Source organism: Sphaerodactylus townsendi, linkage group LG14 (assembly GCF_021028975.2).
Source record: "Sphaerodactylus townsendi isolate TG3544 linkage group LG14, MPM_Stown_v2.3, whole genome shotgun sequence".
NCBI classification, from domain to species: domain Eukaryota; kingdom Metazoa; phylum Chordata; class Lepidosauria; order Squamata; family Sphaerodactylidae; genus Sphaerodactylus; species Sphaerodactylus townsendi.
Window position 1 is genome coordinate 10,105,167 of NC_059438.1, and position 15,383 is coordinate 10,120,549.

A 15,383-nucleotide genomic window follows, 5' to 3' on the forward strand; every position below is an offset into this window, starting at 1 on the left:
AAGCAGCTTGAAAGTGCATTATTCTGCGTGTGCGGAATGAGCCTTGTACTTTGAGCTCCCAAAGGCACCTGGTGGGCCACTGCGAGTAGCAGAGAGCTGGACTAGATGGACTTTGGTCTGATCCAGCTGGCTTGTTCTTATGTTCTTATGTTCTTTGAAGTGGGGAACTGAGAGAACAGGTAGCATGTCCGAACTGTAAGCTTCAGAAGAATTAAATAATCATGATATGTATATATATACTTTTCACTACCATTACTCTCACCTGTAAACAACTACGTCAACCCTACCAACCCGACTGCCTCTTATTTAAAAAAAAAAACGCGAGGCAAAGTCTCTCATTGGTTGTAGCTCTTGCCCGTCCAGCTGCCAGAGCTTGACGATTGGCGTTGCCTGACGACACGGCGAACCATTGGCCGGAGCAGCCGCCATTCGGCGAAAGGCGGGAGAGAATTGCATCATCTCTGCGGCAGCTCGCTTTCTGATTGGCCGCGGCCGGTTTCGCAATCGCAACCCTGCCCCCCCCCCTTTCTCTCGCTCCATCACCCTGAGAGAGAATTGAGAGAGAGAGGGGAAAAGAGTGGGGCCTGGGCAGGCCCGCGCCTCTTTCCCGCCTCATCCCGGATCGATACCGGGCCAGGTATGGGCCTAGGCGGGGCCGGAGACCCGCCGCGGGGGGTATAAGGAAGGGGGCGGGGCCTACTGGGGGTGGGGCGGAGTTGGGGGTCCAGAGTCGGAAAGGTCGACGGGGGGGGCGGCGGTGCGGCGACGGTCGCTCTCAGTGGGAAGTCCAGTAATGTGGGGTGGAGATATGGCGGGAAAGTGAAGGGACCTGATTCGGGGGGGGGGGCCGAGTTGGGGGTCAGTTTTAGGAGTCACCTCGTGTCCCCCCTCCCCAAATTTGCAATTGTTGCAAAGCGAAAGTGTGGCGGGGAGGGGGGGCGGGGGAGGCGGTCGCGAGGGAGGAAGCGCCCGCCCGCCCGCGTGTCTTTCTGAATGATGCAACCTCGAAGCAACTCCGCGGCCTGGCCCTGCTGGGATGAGCTCATGCCTTGGCACGAGACGGAGATCCCGCGGGGCGGACGGAGCTTTAACCAGCTCGCTTGGTCTTTGCAGGTAGAGGCGGAGAAGGAAAGGAAGCCTCCCCGATGAGGTTGCCATCCCTCCTGGGGTATGTGAGTGCGTGGGGCTCTCCCAGCTCCTCTCCATGATCAGTTCTCTTAGGTGGAGTCCACACAGCACGTTTGCACCAAGTTGCAACTCGTTATAAACGTGCTGTGTGGAATCCACCTTCGATGACATGGCTGCTTTGGAGGGTGGGACTCTGTATTATACCCTTCCATGGTCCCCGCCCTCCCCTGTCTCCACCCCCGAATTTCTAGAAATTTCCCAGTCCCATAAAAGCAACACTGTGCTCAGGCACAGTGCAAAGCCACCGTGAGCCCCCCACTTTTCAAGAGGTCCTTTTCAATAGCTGAACCATCTCAACCTTCCTGTGAGAACAGATCACAAACTTTGCCTATTCCATGCACCCACCTAGAGAAGTGACTTTGCTATAACGCTGGCTGAATGGCTTTGGATCTTCTATATCTTCTCTGTCAGCCTCACCAGTTCACAGGGTTGTTATGAGGAAAGGAAGAACTATGTATCCTGATCTGAGATTCTTGGAGGAAGGGTGAGGTAGAATTGTGCCCCACAGGTAGATATTTGGGGAGGGATTGATATATATGTCCCATCTTTCTTCTGGACATCCCAGCAGCCAAAGATAAGTAACAGTGCTGTAAAAGTCACTTTGTGAAACCGTAAATCATTAAGATGTGAAAACATTAAGATGATTCTAAAATAACATTATTCTACCCACCTATGGGTTGAGGATCAGTTGTGGAGCATTTGTAGATCATCCCTGGTTCAATTTCTGGCAATACAAAGGTCAGCTAGCAGGTAATGTTTAAAGTCTCCACTGAAGACCCAGGAGAGTGGCTGTCAGTTAGACAGTACTGACCAGGATGGATTAAGCGTCTGTCTCAGTTAAGAGAGTGTCATTTGTTTGTCATATTTATGTGGCCCTGGTTCTGGGTCCCTTCCTTTGAGCTTCCAAAGCACACACCCCTCAAATAGGAACAAAGCTGTCTGCTTTGTAGGGACAACTCTTAAGAGTAGATTTATCTGGTGGTCAACATTTCCTACAGACTTGACTTCCATTCCCTGACAGAAGTCTGGCTCTAACATAGTTTAACATACTCTGAGCTACTTCTGTGTGGTCCTAGTTCAAATAAGCAGGGAAGAATCTGTGGTGAAGGATCTGCTTTGCTTTCAGAGGGGCACATTCAGTCAGTGGTCTCTTACTCATCTTGATTGCAATTCTTCTTGTCTAATACAGTTCAGAAAGGGATAGTGGTAATACCAGTGACTTTCAACCTATATGAAGTGTTTTTATTGTAAGATTGCTTTCACTTTCCATTGTAAGTAGTGGGATGAAGCTGAAAAATCTCATGCCAAGGCAAGCTAGGAGAGGTATTGGCATTCATTTATATCAGTATTTAGAGACTTCATTTCCTTACTTAGTAGGCCCAAGGCAGTTTACAACAGATGCTTTGCAAATGTGTGCAATAATAAAACCATAAATCAGAATAGTTCTGTTATATACATGTAAAACCCATAGAAACAGAAATTAAGTAAACAAAAAGCCTGCTGGAACATGCTCTCCTGAACACTGACTAGAAAGAGTTTTTCCGTCCATTGGCAACCCATTCCAAAGCCACAGAAAACCCTGTAGAACAAATCAAGCTCCTCTGTAGAAGGGATAAAGAAAGAGCTGGCTGGAGAATTAAAAATGATGCATGCCATAGGGTTACAATAATTGCTGGTTGTTCTTGGTTTGTTGTAATTCTTTCCTTATTGTACCTTCTGCCCGGAAGTATACAAGGATATGCTCCCTTGCAGAAGGGGCAGCAAGTGTTTAGTGGCCACCAGTATATACCATCCGCATTGAAGGTGTTCAATGCTAAATGCGGCTCTCAGCTCCTCTATGGAGACACCCTATTTGGATCGGAGCTTATAAACAAAAAAAATATAAACACAGCCCAGTGCCGTGTCTTCCACGAAATTATGAGAGTACTAACTAGTGCTTCATATGCAGCCCTATGTTTTAGAACTTCGGGCAAATATCATATGCCACGCATGGCCCTGGCTGGAGAACTGTCAGATGACTGCAGCTACGTATCCACTCTCTGCAGTATCACTCCAGTTTGTCACACCTCATGCTTTCTGACTATGCAAAATTCTGGGTGGCTGAAAACTAGTTGAGGGAAAAATCAACACTCTTGGCTTTTTTTCATTAGAGTCGTTTAGTCCCTCTTTCCTATCAGAAAGGAAGCATATAGCTGCTTGAAAACTAAGCTAATTAGAACAAGAGTATCGGGATATGATAAACAGCTATGCGAGGAAAACGTGTTCCCCCCCCTGACCCTGCTTTTATTCCAATTGAACAAGGACACATGGCCAATTATTTACAGTGGATCACCAACCCTAAATTAAGAAGAGCTTTAACACTGGCCAGATTCAATCTAATGCCTTCTATGCTGCTCTCTATGGCAGATATCAACAAATTGGATGAAACAGAGGAGGCTATGTCCATGCAATGTATGGGTCAGGTGGAGACACTTTCGATCATACCCTCTTTCATTGTGTAAGGTTTGCAAAATCAGAATGTCACAATCTGCACTTATCCCATTTCTGTATAACAATCTAACTGATGCTCTTAAGATACCTATGCTTTTGAACAACATGGATCCCACAGTGTGTGAGAATGTAGCAAAATTTCTGCTAACAATAATAGACGTAAGTCTAGATGAATACCAACCAATGTCTATGTATTATGACCACATATAGCCAGCAGTAATTTTTCTAGCTTCTGTCAGTATCCGATGACGTTTAAGTGAGTTAACTTAGCTGAAGGAATGTCCTATAGTTACAGAAGGACCATGTATATATTTTAGTATTTAGTATTTTAGTACCAGTGTCTATAATTGTGAGCAATAATGGGCAAATTTTGTATGCTGATTTTGTATGTTTATTTTATGCCAATAAAGGCTTGTGACTAACAAGTGTTTAGTGAAATATCTTGGAGCTGATGACAAACACAGCTGTGTAAAATGAGATCTATTGTGCTTAGGACTTCACTGGAGATACTGATCTTTTGTCTGTTTGGGTCAGATTTTCAATTGCGTATGTGTTTCCTCTTCTTCAAAACTCACCATGCCAAAGATCAGAGAAGCACTGTAGTTTCCAGGAGTCAGCAAAATGTAACTTCCCCCCTGCATAAGCAGCCAGAGGTCTCATGATAAGAGACCTATGGATTTTGCTTTAGGATTACATGTGGGTATACATTGTTAACATTTCTTATTTAAAGTATTAAAGTACTTTAAAAATGTATTTTAGACATTTGAATCTTTGATAAACATTTTGATGGTACCGTGATTCAAATTGGTGGGATCATTGGAAACTGGTTTGTCTGAAAGCTGTCATCATAATGGTTGACTGAGATAGTTGTGGCTGAGGTTACAGTTTCAGTTGAAATGTTTTCCTGAGGTGTTTTTTTTTTGTTCTGGTCACGCACTATGTTAACTGCCATGCAAGTCCATCATAGGTCACACATTTTTGTTACTTTGCGCCTATAGACAGTGAGAATTCTGTTACATTTGTCTCAAGGTAATTTTTTTTCGCACTAGCCCTGTAAGTGCTGCACCAAGAAGTGCTGATAGAACAGTGTAAACAGTTGTGAGACTGCTGCTTTGTTTGATGACATTGATGTTGAGACTTCTGCAGCAGCAGAAGGCCATTGCTTTCACATCCTGCCTGTGAGCTCCCAAAGGCACCTGATGGGCCATTGCGAGAAGCAGAATGCTGGACTAGATGGACTGTGGTCTGATCCAGCAGGCTCTTTCTTATGTTCTAACTGTTGTCCTTGGTGCTGGACTGGGATAACTCGTAGGAGAACCCTACAATGTGTGAATAGGGAAAGAGTGTTAGTGAGTATGAGCAGAGCACAGTGCTTCAATAACAAGCCTGAATAGTTTGTACACTGCATAAATCTTATAACTATAACCTTGAAAACAATCTTTGCAGCTCTTTCCTCCACCACAGGCACATGAGAAGAGGCTATTGGCAAAGTGATCCTCTTCATGATTTGGGCTGCCTCATTCTTCTCAGTGACACATCTAGATATGTAAAGCCCCAGAAATTAATTGGGCAAATAATAGAGCTTTTCTGAAGAACTTAATTTTCTGTTTTTTAGAACAGAAAAACTAGAAATTATGGGCTCACGACAGGAATGACCATAAAAATAGTCTTTTTGAAATTAATGAAGTACTTTTAAAGACAGTGTTTTTCCTGTTTTTATTCCTGTGGCTTCAAGAGTTCTGGACATTTTGCATTTTTCTGTGTATGCAGTCCTTTAATTTTACATGCAAAGCATTCTGTCGCAACTGGTAGAGGGGCATCGTTTTCTCAACGCTTTGAGGAGACGTATTATCTGTGGTGCCGAAAGTGTCTTAGACTCCCTCCAAAATATGCATTTTGGCTTATCTGAGGCATTTTAGCAGGACAGTAGATTTTCCTACTGTACAATCACCAAAGCCTTTGCATAACTAATTAATATGATTTTTTTCATACTAACAGTGCGAAATCACTGGAAGAAGGGTCAGCTCAAAATGTGCCCAAAGCCTCGAACAGAAACTCAATGAAGGCTGGAGATGACTTTTGTACAGAGACAATCTGACTGAGTTCAGAATTGAGAGGCATCTTCCTATAGGAAAGTATTTCCCCATCCTGTGGGTCCCAACCCAAAAGTGGGTCATAGGCCTTTGTAACTTTATTTCTTTTGTGCATGCTGTTTTTTAGAAGAAGAAGAAGAAGAAGAGTTTGGATTTATATCCCCCCTTTCTCTCCTGCAGGAGACTCAAAGGGGCTTACAATCTCCTTGCCCTTCCCCCCTCACAACAAACACCCTGTGAGGTAGGTGGGGCTGAGAGAGCTCAGAAGAGCTGTGACTAGCCCAAGGTCACCCAGCTGGCGTGTGTGGGAGTATACAAGCTAATCTGAATTCCCCAGATAAGCCTCTACAGCTCAGGCGACAAGAGCTGGGAATCAAACCCGGTTCCTCCAGATTAGATACATGAGCTCTTAACCTCCTACGCCACTGCTGCTCCTGGGTCACCATACAAAAGAGATTGGCAGCCATAGCTAGGGTATTCATGAGGTTACATCTATTGTATAACATAGTTTGTTTAGATTTCTTGTTCACCTTTCCTTTGATATTCAGGATAGTAACTAACACAAAACTTAGAAGGGACTAAAGTTTTCTCTTTCATGTTGATTTTACTCTTCCTTCATGGAGCTTGGTGGGAACAGCCTAAATTGTTCTGTGCTTTTACTTACAACCAACCTGTAAGGTGCATTAGGCTTAGAGAATGTAACTGGTTTAAGGTTACCCAGGAAGTTCTGTGGCCCAAGTAGGTTTCTCCCATCTTAAATCTGGCACTAACTACTATGCTGCAATGCCTGTTGGTTCTGTTTGAGGATATTCTTTTTCATTAAAATTATAACCTTCAGTGCAGTCTGGAGGTGGGGAGTAGATGCATTGTGGCCATGACACAGCTGCACCACCTCCTAAGAAGTGGCACAGCCATCAGCCCAATAGTAATGCTGCCCCTACCTCTGTGAAAGCTATCATGCTGCTGCACAGTTCCCCAATACCAGTGTTAGCTCTGGTGCCCTTTGCTTAAGTTGCATTCATGCCTACTCCATGCTCCCTCCTGAGCACCTCTTCTATGTTGTTTTCTCGACAATGCTAAGAAAAAAGCTTTATCCTCTTGCGTGCCCTTCCCAAGGGGCTTTTGAATGGTATAAAAACATGATAATTGGAAGGCTTGTCACTAATCATATTTCAGTTATTCAGCCATTTGGATCCCCAACTTGCAGGTTTGCATTTTCCCTGTGTGACGAGTTTGCTAAAAAAGCTGGAGTAACTTAGCTAGAAAAAGATGTTAAAATAAACTGTTAAGTGCTGCATGATGTCTAACAGTTAGGTATTTTAATGTTGCCCTAAGCAAAGAGTACGGGTCCCAATCTGGCGGATTCTGCATGGGCCAAAAATAGCGGTGTGAAAATGGTGTAAACCCTTTTACACTGTTTTACACCACTTTCACACCGCTGTTTTGGCCCATGCAGAATCCGCCTATCATCTGCTGCTGTTATTGGTATTTCCTTTCAAAGCCTGTCTGTGTTTCCACGGAGGCTGTCAACACAACAACCCCAATAATAAACAACTTGTTCTCCAGTTTATGCCTATGAAGGTTGTTGGAAACCTGGAGAATGCTCTGTAATACATTTTGCGAGTGTGAGACCAGGAGTTCTCATGCAGTGACATCACTGGAATGGTTGTACCTGGGTGCCGTACTAGCTACGCATTTGGTTTCCATGGGGACAGTACCATGGGGAAAACCTCTTGCATAGTATGACCACACCCCACAGATGCATGTTCCGCTTCCCTTTATGTTTGCAACAAGGGTGAAAGGGGCTGAGTATTGTATTTTAAATCATTTTTTGCCAGTCTGTAACAGGTAATTACTGGTTTGGTTCTTGGTGGTGTACTGACCAATTTGGTTTTGTTAAATTGTAAATCTGAACAGCAAGATGGTTCTTGAAGTTTCCTCTGTTTGTTCAGTTTAACAGTCATCTGTAAGCTGAAATTGGCCACTCCAGGGGTGTGTTTTTTTTTGGGGGGGGGAGGCTTTTCTGACTTAAAAAGACATAGTTAAATTTAACAGTTAAAACTTAAAAGGTTATACATGTATCAGATCCTTGTAGCAGTCAGCTATGGACAGAACTTTCAAAATCAGGGTCTGCTTTAGGCTTATGTGTATTGGTGAAAGTTTATGATTGTATCTCCCTACATTACTGGCAGTAAGAAGTATTTACGTATTTTATTATTGCATAATGCAAAAAAATACAAGTTATTGCATATTAGATGTCTGCAGCAAACAAAACTTTCACCAGTGGCCGCTCACTTTTTCATGCCAACTGGCTTGGGACAAGCATGGAAAAATTTCTGTTCAAAGGATGATGTATTTAGAAATGCTAGGTCTGAGACTATTATAGCTGTTTCCCCCCAGAAGAGATGTAACATATCACCTTGACCCAGTGTTGCAAGTTTTTGCTACTCTCGTGTCTTTAAAACTGGTTGGTATTTCGTTCCTAAATAGTTGTACTGGCATAGCTATCTGTCATGCTTCCTGAATGACGGGGAGTGGAGGTTCAGGCTTAGAATGTATGAAATTATGATCAGAATTACACGTGGCGTGACATCTAACTGCTTTTAAAGCTGGGGTGAGTGGAAGGGGTCTACTTTGAGCCCTGCTTTCTACCTCTCAGAGCTTAGAAGGAAATGAGTCCTGTAGGTGTTAGGTCTCTTGTCTTGAAAATCCTATACTAGGGTCGCCATAAGTCAGTTATGACTTGATGGCAAAACACACATAGGTGTTTGATGATGAGCGTTTGCTTTCCTTCTACTAGCAGCTTGTCCAGGTACAGTTTCTAAAGAGTCTGTAAAGTTCAGAAGAGAATTGGCTTGCCTCCTTATGGGAATAGGGCACATCTTCTAGTATCAGGTCCCCTTCACAGCCAAAAGAGTAAAACCTTTTCAGAGTTTAGCAAAATAGGAGCTGGTGAAGGATCTTGGACCTCATGTTGGGACCAGATTTTGCTAGATGGCTTCTGAGTTTGGTTCCCTATTAGTAACTACAGCCAGATCCTGTGTATGCAAAGTAATGACACCAAGTCCCAGTTCATCTTATCTTACAGATTAAGCACTTGAATTGTGGCGATGTTGTCCCTTTACTTTAAATGTTGTGCTGGAGCTGTAAAAGGTATATGTCTGTTTGGGGTGAGAAATGAAGATTGTCAAGGTGGCGCATGCCTTTGTTTTGGGGACAGCTGTGAATTTCCAGCTGGAAAAATTCAGGCAAAATGATGGATCTATAAAAATGGAGCAAACGTTAGACAGTAAGACCAGTTGCCAAGACGAGCTTGTGAAATTTCAAGCACTTAAAGCCTGGCTAGACATTTTATCCACTAGGGATGTCGTTGTGATAGTTGAATTCATCCAGGGATTTGGAGAGGGTTGCCTAAAAATGAGGCAACAAAGGGGTTCAAGCAACTGTAAAAAAAATGCCATTTTGAAAATGTCAGAGTCTAGAAAAGAAGTGTATGTTTTGAGATTTACTTGTTTTCAGGGGATGCGTATAGGCTTACAATTCCGACATTATGGATATTCATACTTTTTAAGCTTCTGAGCTGTAAAACAAGTTGGAGGAAAAAGTGATCCTGGAACACATTAAGAGTAAAGAAAACAACCTTATTATGTATAAGTTGACTGGGGGGACTATCCACACCCCTTTTGCTACTTTCCTGATAGTGCTGCTGCAGTGTGTACAAGACAGTATAACACAGTATGGTAACCCTATGTTACGAAACGCAAGGATGCCTTATGTGGTGGTAGATGTACTTATTGTTTTCACAAAACGGCAGAGCATTACTGTGGAAGGAAGTTTGCGTTTCCTTTTGTTTGCCAGGCTTTTGAAGGCTGCACAAATAGTTCTGTATCTGATAGTGTTGCGGATTATTGTATTTTTAAAGAAAAACTAAAATATAAACATTCACTTTGAAATGGATCATCATATTATGACAGCATAGTTAGGGTGGGCAGCAGAGTAGAGAGAAGAATTGTTTCTGATCACCTGTGGTGTCCTGAGGAGTAGTCAGTAGAAGCGTATGATGTTCTAATAATTGTTTTCTACAGAGTGATATTAATTGCGACAGAAATACCAGCTGGGCAGAGGAAATCATTGACTTTTCTTGTTGATGCAGATGCTGCCTTTTGTGTGCTTGAGAATATAACAGTAGCGGGATAGTTGGGTTTAAATCAAAGTGTTTTAAATAATTACCGTGTTCAGGCTTGTGATTACATACTTATCCTAATGGATACCCCAAGGACATGTGGGGGCATCTCTTTCCCCCTTCCCCACTGTTTCCTCATTTAATTCCCTGAAAGCATCCATTGCCTCTCCCCTTTCCTGTTTCCTTTTCTGTGTCCCCCCTGCCTTTGTCTGTCACTTGCTTTCAGCTTGTCCCCCTTTCCTCCCCCCAGCAGCCCTTTCTGAGAAAACTGTGGCTCAGTTTGCACTGCTGGCTGGGCCTTGTAGCATGTTGGGGAACCTGCAAGAACCTTTGAGGAACACTGCACTTTCACCTTCCTACATTTTCCCTCTTTTTCTCGTCCTAGCAGTCCCTATATTGTCATCTTTCCCGGCTTCCTTGTTTTTTGGACTCACCCATTTACCCTCTTCCCACCCACCCACCCACCACTATCTGCTCCCTCCGTTTCCAGCTATATTTATTATTTATTTACTACATTTATATCCACCTTTCTCCATAATGTTGACTTGAAAGAACTTACATCGTTCTGTTCCATTATATCTGAACAACAACAACAACACTAATGTAGATTCGGTTGAGAGTGTGTGCCTAAAGTCACTCAGTGAACTTCCAAGCCAGAGTTGGGGCCTGAGCCAATTGGCCATGCTGGCAGGGGCTGATGGGAATTGTAGTCCATGAACATCTGGAGAGCTGCAGGTTGCAGACACCACACTGGCTTGAGCAGTAGCAAGGAACTTGACCTGAATAAGTGACACAAGTTATATGGTATTAAGTCACCCACTGGTTGCTGCCTCCTCAAAAGTTGTCCCCCAAAGGCCAAAATAGCTCTGGAAAGGGCCCTGCGCTTTCTTTTTACTGTCAGAAACCAAGGCTTGAACTAGCAGTACTGTTTTTGGTTGCCTAACAACAGACACTCAGGGTACTTGTTACTTAAAGCTACAGATGCTACTGCTTTTATTTTGGGGGGAATTTCAATCCCAGTGGGCTTTAAAACAATTTGTTGAGATTTTTCTGCAAACCTAGGACTTTTCTCAGGTTTGTGGAACGATCTGTCTTGTCTGTTCATGGTTCTGGTTTCCAGATTTAAGTATTCACAGGTTTGGCTACATGAAGAATGAGCTATATTGATATAATAAATACATTTCTGGGAGAACATAAATACCAACGTTGCTATAGCATTTCGAACATAGTGATGAGTAACTAAATATAGCCTTTATACACACTGGGAACATAAGCCAAGATCTCTGTTCATGCAACCTCCGTGCGCAGCAGAATCATCTGCTTACAGACAAGGGAGAGATTTATTATCCTCAGAGGAAACCAATACAAGGATATTAAGCAAGATTAATTTTCTCGAAGGCTAAAGCAGCGATCCCAGGCACACTCATTTGGAAGTTGCTGACGAGCATGAGCATTGGTACGCTAGAACTTTGCAGAAACAAAAGTCATTGGGCGGGGAGGCGGGGGGGACGTTCTCTTTGAGATAGAAAGCTAATGCCAACGGAATCGTCAGTACTTCTCACTGAAGAACTGAACACTTAGCAGAGCACAGTCGGTAGTTGATAAATTAGCCATAAAATCCCCTGCATGTGGGCTCTCCGAGGCTTGGCTTCTGCATCCTAGTGCCTTGATCTGAATAGGACTTCCTTAAGAATAAACACATGACTTAGTGGCCTCACCTCAAGACATTTCCCATTGTGCGTGTAAGCGTTCTGTGCAGAAAGAGAGTCTCCGGAAGATAGTCTTCACTCAGTTATAAGAAACTGTTGTGTCAGCTTTAACATCTTGGTATTACAGATGGTGCAGTAGGAATTTGTTTAAGGACTCAGATTTTTTTTAAATTTACAGAAATAATCATCTTTTTTAAAAAATCAGTTTTTATCCTTCCCCAATCTAAAAGTCCAATTAGCTTAGAGATTAAAAACACCCCCAGCACCTATGCCTGTTACAAAGATGGATGGTGCACAATTTCTTGTTGTGTTTTCTATGTGGTGAGCAAAGTGGGGTCTTTCACACACACACCCCTCCCCATGCACAACAGGTAGTTCTGTCACTGATTTTTCTGTTTTTGACTTGATTGGCCAAGCGAAGCAAAGTCCACCGGACCACGGCCACACAGCCTGGAAAACCCACCACAGTTGAATTCTGCCGTGAAAGCCTTCGTCAATACATTGAAGCAAAGTTTGTTTGCATTATTCAGTTTGTTGCCCCTAATTTTTCAAGATGACATTTCAGAGCGCTTGAAATTGTTCTAGCACTTTTACCTAGGTCCCTGCTTATTTCTCTGTTAAGTCTCAACAGGGCAACCCCATAGAGTTTTCAAAGCACAATTCATTCAGAAATGTTTTGCCTCTACATAATGAGCCTAGTATTCCTCGGGGGTCTCCCATCCAAATACTTGCTGTGGTTGAGGCTTAGAGTGCGTGATTGGCCCAAGATTGTCCAGTGAGTGTCCGTGGCAGAGTGGAGATTCAAACCTGGTGTTCCCAGATCCTAGTCTGGCACTTTAATCAGCATAACACACTGACTCTCCTTGGACCTGACTCATCTTAGAAAGCCAGTGTGGTGTAGTGATTAAGAGCGGTGGATTCTAATCCGGAGGATCAGGCTTGATTCCCCACTTCTGCACATGAAGCCGACTGGGAGACCTTGGACCAGTCACAGTTCTCTTTTGAACTCTTTCAGCTCCACCTGCCTCACAAGGTGTCTGTTGTGGGGAGAAGGGAAGGCGATTGTAAGCCACTTTGAGACTCCTTAAAGGTAGAGAAAAAGCAGATTATCAAAACCAGCTCTTCTAAAATCAGTAGCATTCAGCAGTTTTGAATTGCTGTTGTTTTCATGCACTAAGTCTGGTCTGATCTCTCATATTTTTTCCCACACTGTAGTCTAGTATGTTGAGCTAGCCAGGAGGTGAAATTGGTTCACTGATGTCTCTCTCATAGGAATGCTTGCTATCGTTAAAGCAAAGCAATCTGCTGTTCGAGCCCAGGATATTGGGAGTGGCACACAGCAGCTAGCTGCTTGAGCTGCAGTTTGTTGGCATGAAGAAGCAGTGGGGTGGGTCCAGCTGCTGCCTTGCCATGCCAACAGAGCTTATCAAAATATTTCTACCCTGTTGTTCCTTTTGCCTCAAGTTTGAAGCCTTCCTCCAATCTAAAAAGCTTTCCTCCCAAGCAAGTGGCTCTTTCACTACAGGAAAAGCCATCTAAGTTGGAGGAAGAAGCCTTGGCCAATGGTTTGCTGGATCCTCCTCAGCATGAGACTTGTCTATGGGAGCATTAATTACGCCGCCTTCAAAAACAAATGCTGGGGTGAAGAAATATGGAATTGTTAGTGTTCACTAATCTCTCTCTTTTCCCCCCTAGGTTCAGCTTTTGATTGATCCATGTGAAGATTGTTCCGGCAACATCTGGGAAATCCCTAACATTTTATTCTGTCTTCTAAATCATACAGTGGGTTTAAAGAAGAGCCTGTCCAAATGAGCAAGGTATCACAGCAGAACACAACTGCAGAAACCAATGGAGTAAGTGTCATCTTCACCCAAGCAAACACCAGTGGGTTGCAACAGGTCCCTCAGTTGGTGCCTGTTAGTCCTGGAGGGGGAGGGAAAGCCACACCTCCCAGCAAGCAGGGCAAGAAGAATTCTGCCCTCGACAGGAGCAGTGATGAGTACCGCCAGCGCAGGGAACGAAACAACATGGCTGTGAAAAAGAGTCGCTTGAAGAGCAAGCAGAAGGCTCAGGACACACTCCAGAGGGTCAACCAGCTTAAAGAAGAAAATGAACGCTTGGAGGCCAAAATCAAACTCCTGACAAAAGAGCTGAGTGTGCTCAAAGACTTGTTTCTTGAACATGCCCACAACTTCACAGACAATGTGCAACCTGTTGGCACAGAGAGCACCTCGACAAACCCAGATGGCGCCGGACAGTAGATACTCTTGCCTAGTTCATAGGCCAGGTAGAGCGGGCACCGCCTTCCCTACAGATGACAGATGCAGCAACAAAGAAGGACCTTTTCTTCTAATCTTTGTAAAACTGTCATTCTGTGGGTGTCTTTTTTAAAACAGTAGGCTTAACACTGAACGGGGATGAGCTTAAACTACAACCTATTTATTATTATTAAGTATTTGTTTAGAGCGAAATGTTGAGCTTTTTGCTCTGGCATTTTTGACTTAAGGCAAAGTGTCAAAATTGGCAGATCTCCATCCCCAATATTACCTTGACCATGGTTGAAACTTTTAGTCAATTCATAACTTAGGTTATCAGTTTTAGGACTTTCTAATTAAAAGGGCAGCAGTTTTTTAAAATGCATAAGTTATTTTTTAATATAGGAACTTGCAAAAAATCATGGAAAGCCAGTGCCATCTTAGGAAACCCATTCCTCTGTCTTGTAGGGCCTCTTCTATGGTGGTGTCTGCTTGCAGTGCATGCTTTTTCTTAAACCGCTTTCTATGCAGATTTATACAGATCAAATTGGTCAGCTCAGACTTTTTAATGGTGGGCAAACCTAAACTAGTTAATTGATTTGACTTCAGTAGAATGTCAAAACAAATATGCACAGCATAGAAAACAGACTTCATTATAAATTCAGCGATGATTGGCTCAAAGCTGCTTTAACAACCTTTTAAAATTTCTTCAGCTGATTTTTTTTGGGGGGGGTAACGTCAGACTCCTTTCATGTTTCAGACATGAAGCTCAAATTTTGCTGACTTACAATTGAGGAGAAAGGCTAACTCAAGGCCTGTGCAGATATGCTGCATTCTTTTGGGCCTGTGGGAGGATTGGCAGCTGAACTGGAGGGATGGGAAGAATATGAGGACTATGCAGAGAGACCCTTGTTTGTTTTAAAATGGGAATCGTGTCCATGCCCAACCTCCACAAAGGCAGCATGGTGTAGTGGTCAAGAGCAGCAGACTCTAATCTGGAGAACTGGGCTTGATTCCCCACTCCTCCACATGGAGCTTGCCGGGTGAACTGCAAGAAAGCAGTATGCATTTCAATGACAGTCCAAAAGGGTCCTTACAAAGTGAACCCTTAACCCTCCGGGCATTGCTTTGTCTGCTGCAGTGACATTACATTGTAAAGAAGGCTCTAATATTAACTGTGTATGTAGAAATGGCACTGTTTCTACTTCCGACATTTCAGTTCCTATCTGCTTCCTGTTACCGTTTCATCCTGTAGGGCCCAGCCCAGGGTTGGCGGGCGGTTTAGCCAGCTTGCAGAATTGATCCGAGGGTACACGTTTTTGCTTCATAAAGAATTTCTTTCCCTCATGACTTTACCAGGTAACAACATTTTGAATTCTTTTACCCTTAGGGCCAGAGCAGGGGGATGACAAGCTTCAGGGCAGGCTCAGAGCCACCGAAATAGATGGGTAACTCGAAACACCAT

The 15,383-nt window shown here is 43.6% G+C and overlaps 1 protein-coding gene across 2 annotated transcripts; it reads left to right on the top strand.

Moving 5' to 3' along the window:
- Positions 1-518: 518 nt before the first annotated feature.
- Positions 519-15,185, top strand: CEBPG (CCAAT enhancer binding protein gamma). Of its 2 annotated transcripts, XM_048516207.1 has the most exons (3): positions 539-637; positions 1,114-1,168; positions 13,359-15,185. In XM_048516207.1, exon 3 carries the CDS (start codon positions 13,472-13,474, stop codon positions 13,922-13,924), a length of 453 nt encoding a protein of 150 aa, XP_048372164.1. In that variant the 5' UTR covers positions 539-637; positions 1,114-1,168; positions 13,359-13,471; the 3' UTR covers positions 13,925-15,185. The 2 variants fall into 2 exon arrangements, with proteins under 2 accessions (XP_048372162.1, XP_048372164.1); XM_048516205.1 differs by lacking the exon at positions 1,114-1,168 and having other exon boundaries at positions 519-637.
- Positions 15,186-15,383: the final 198 nt, after the last annotated feature.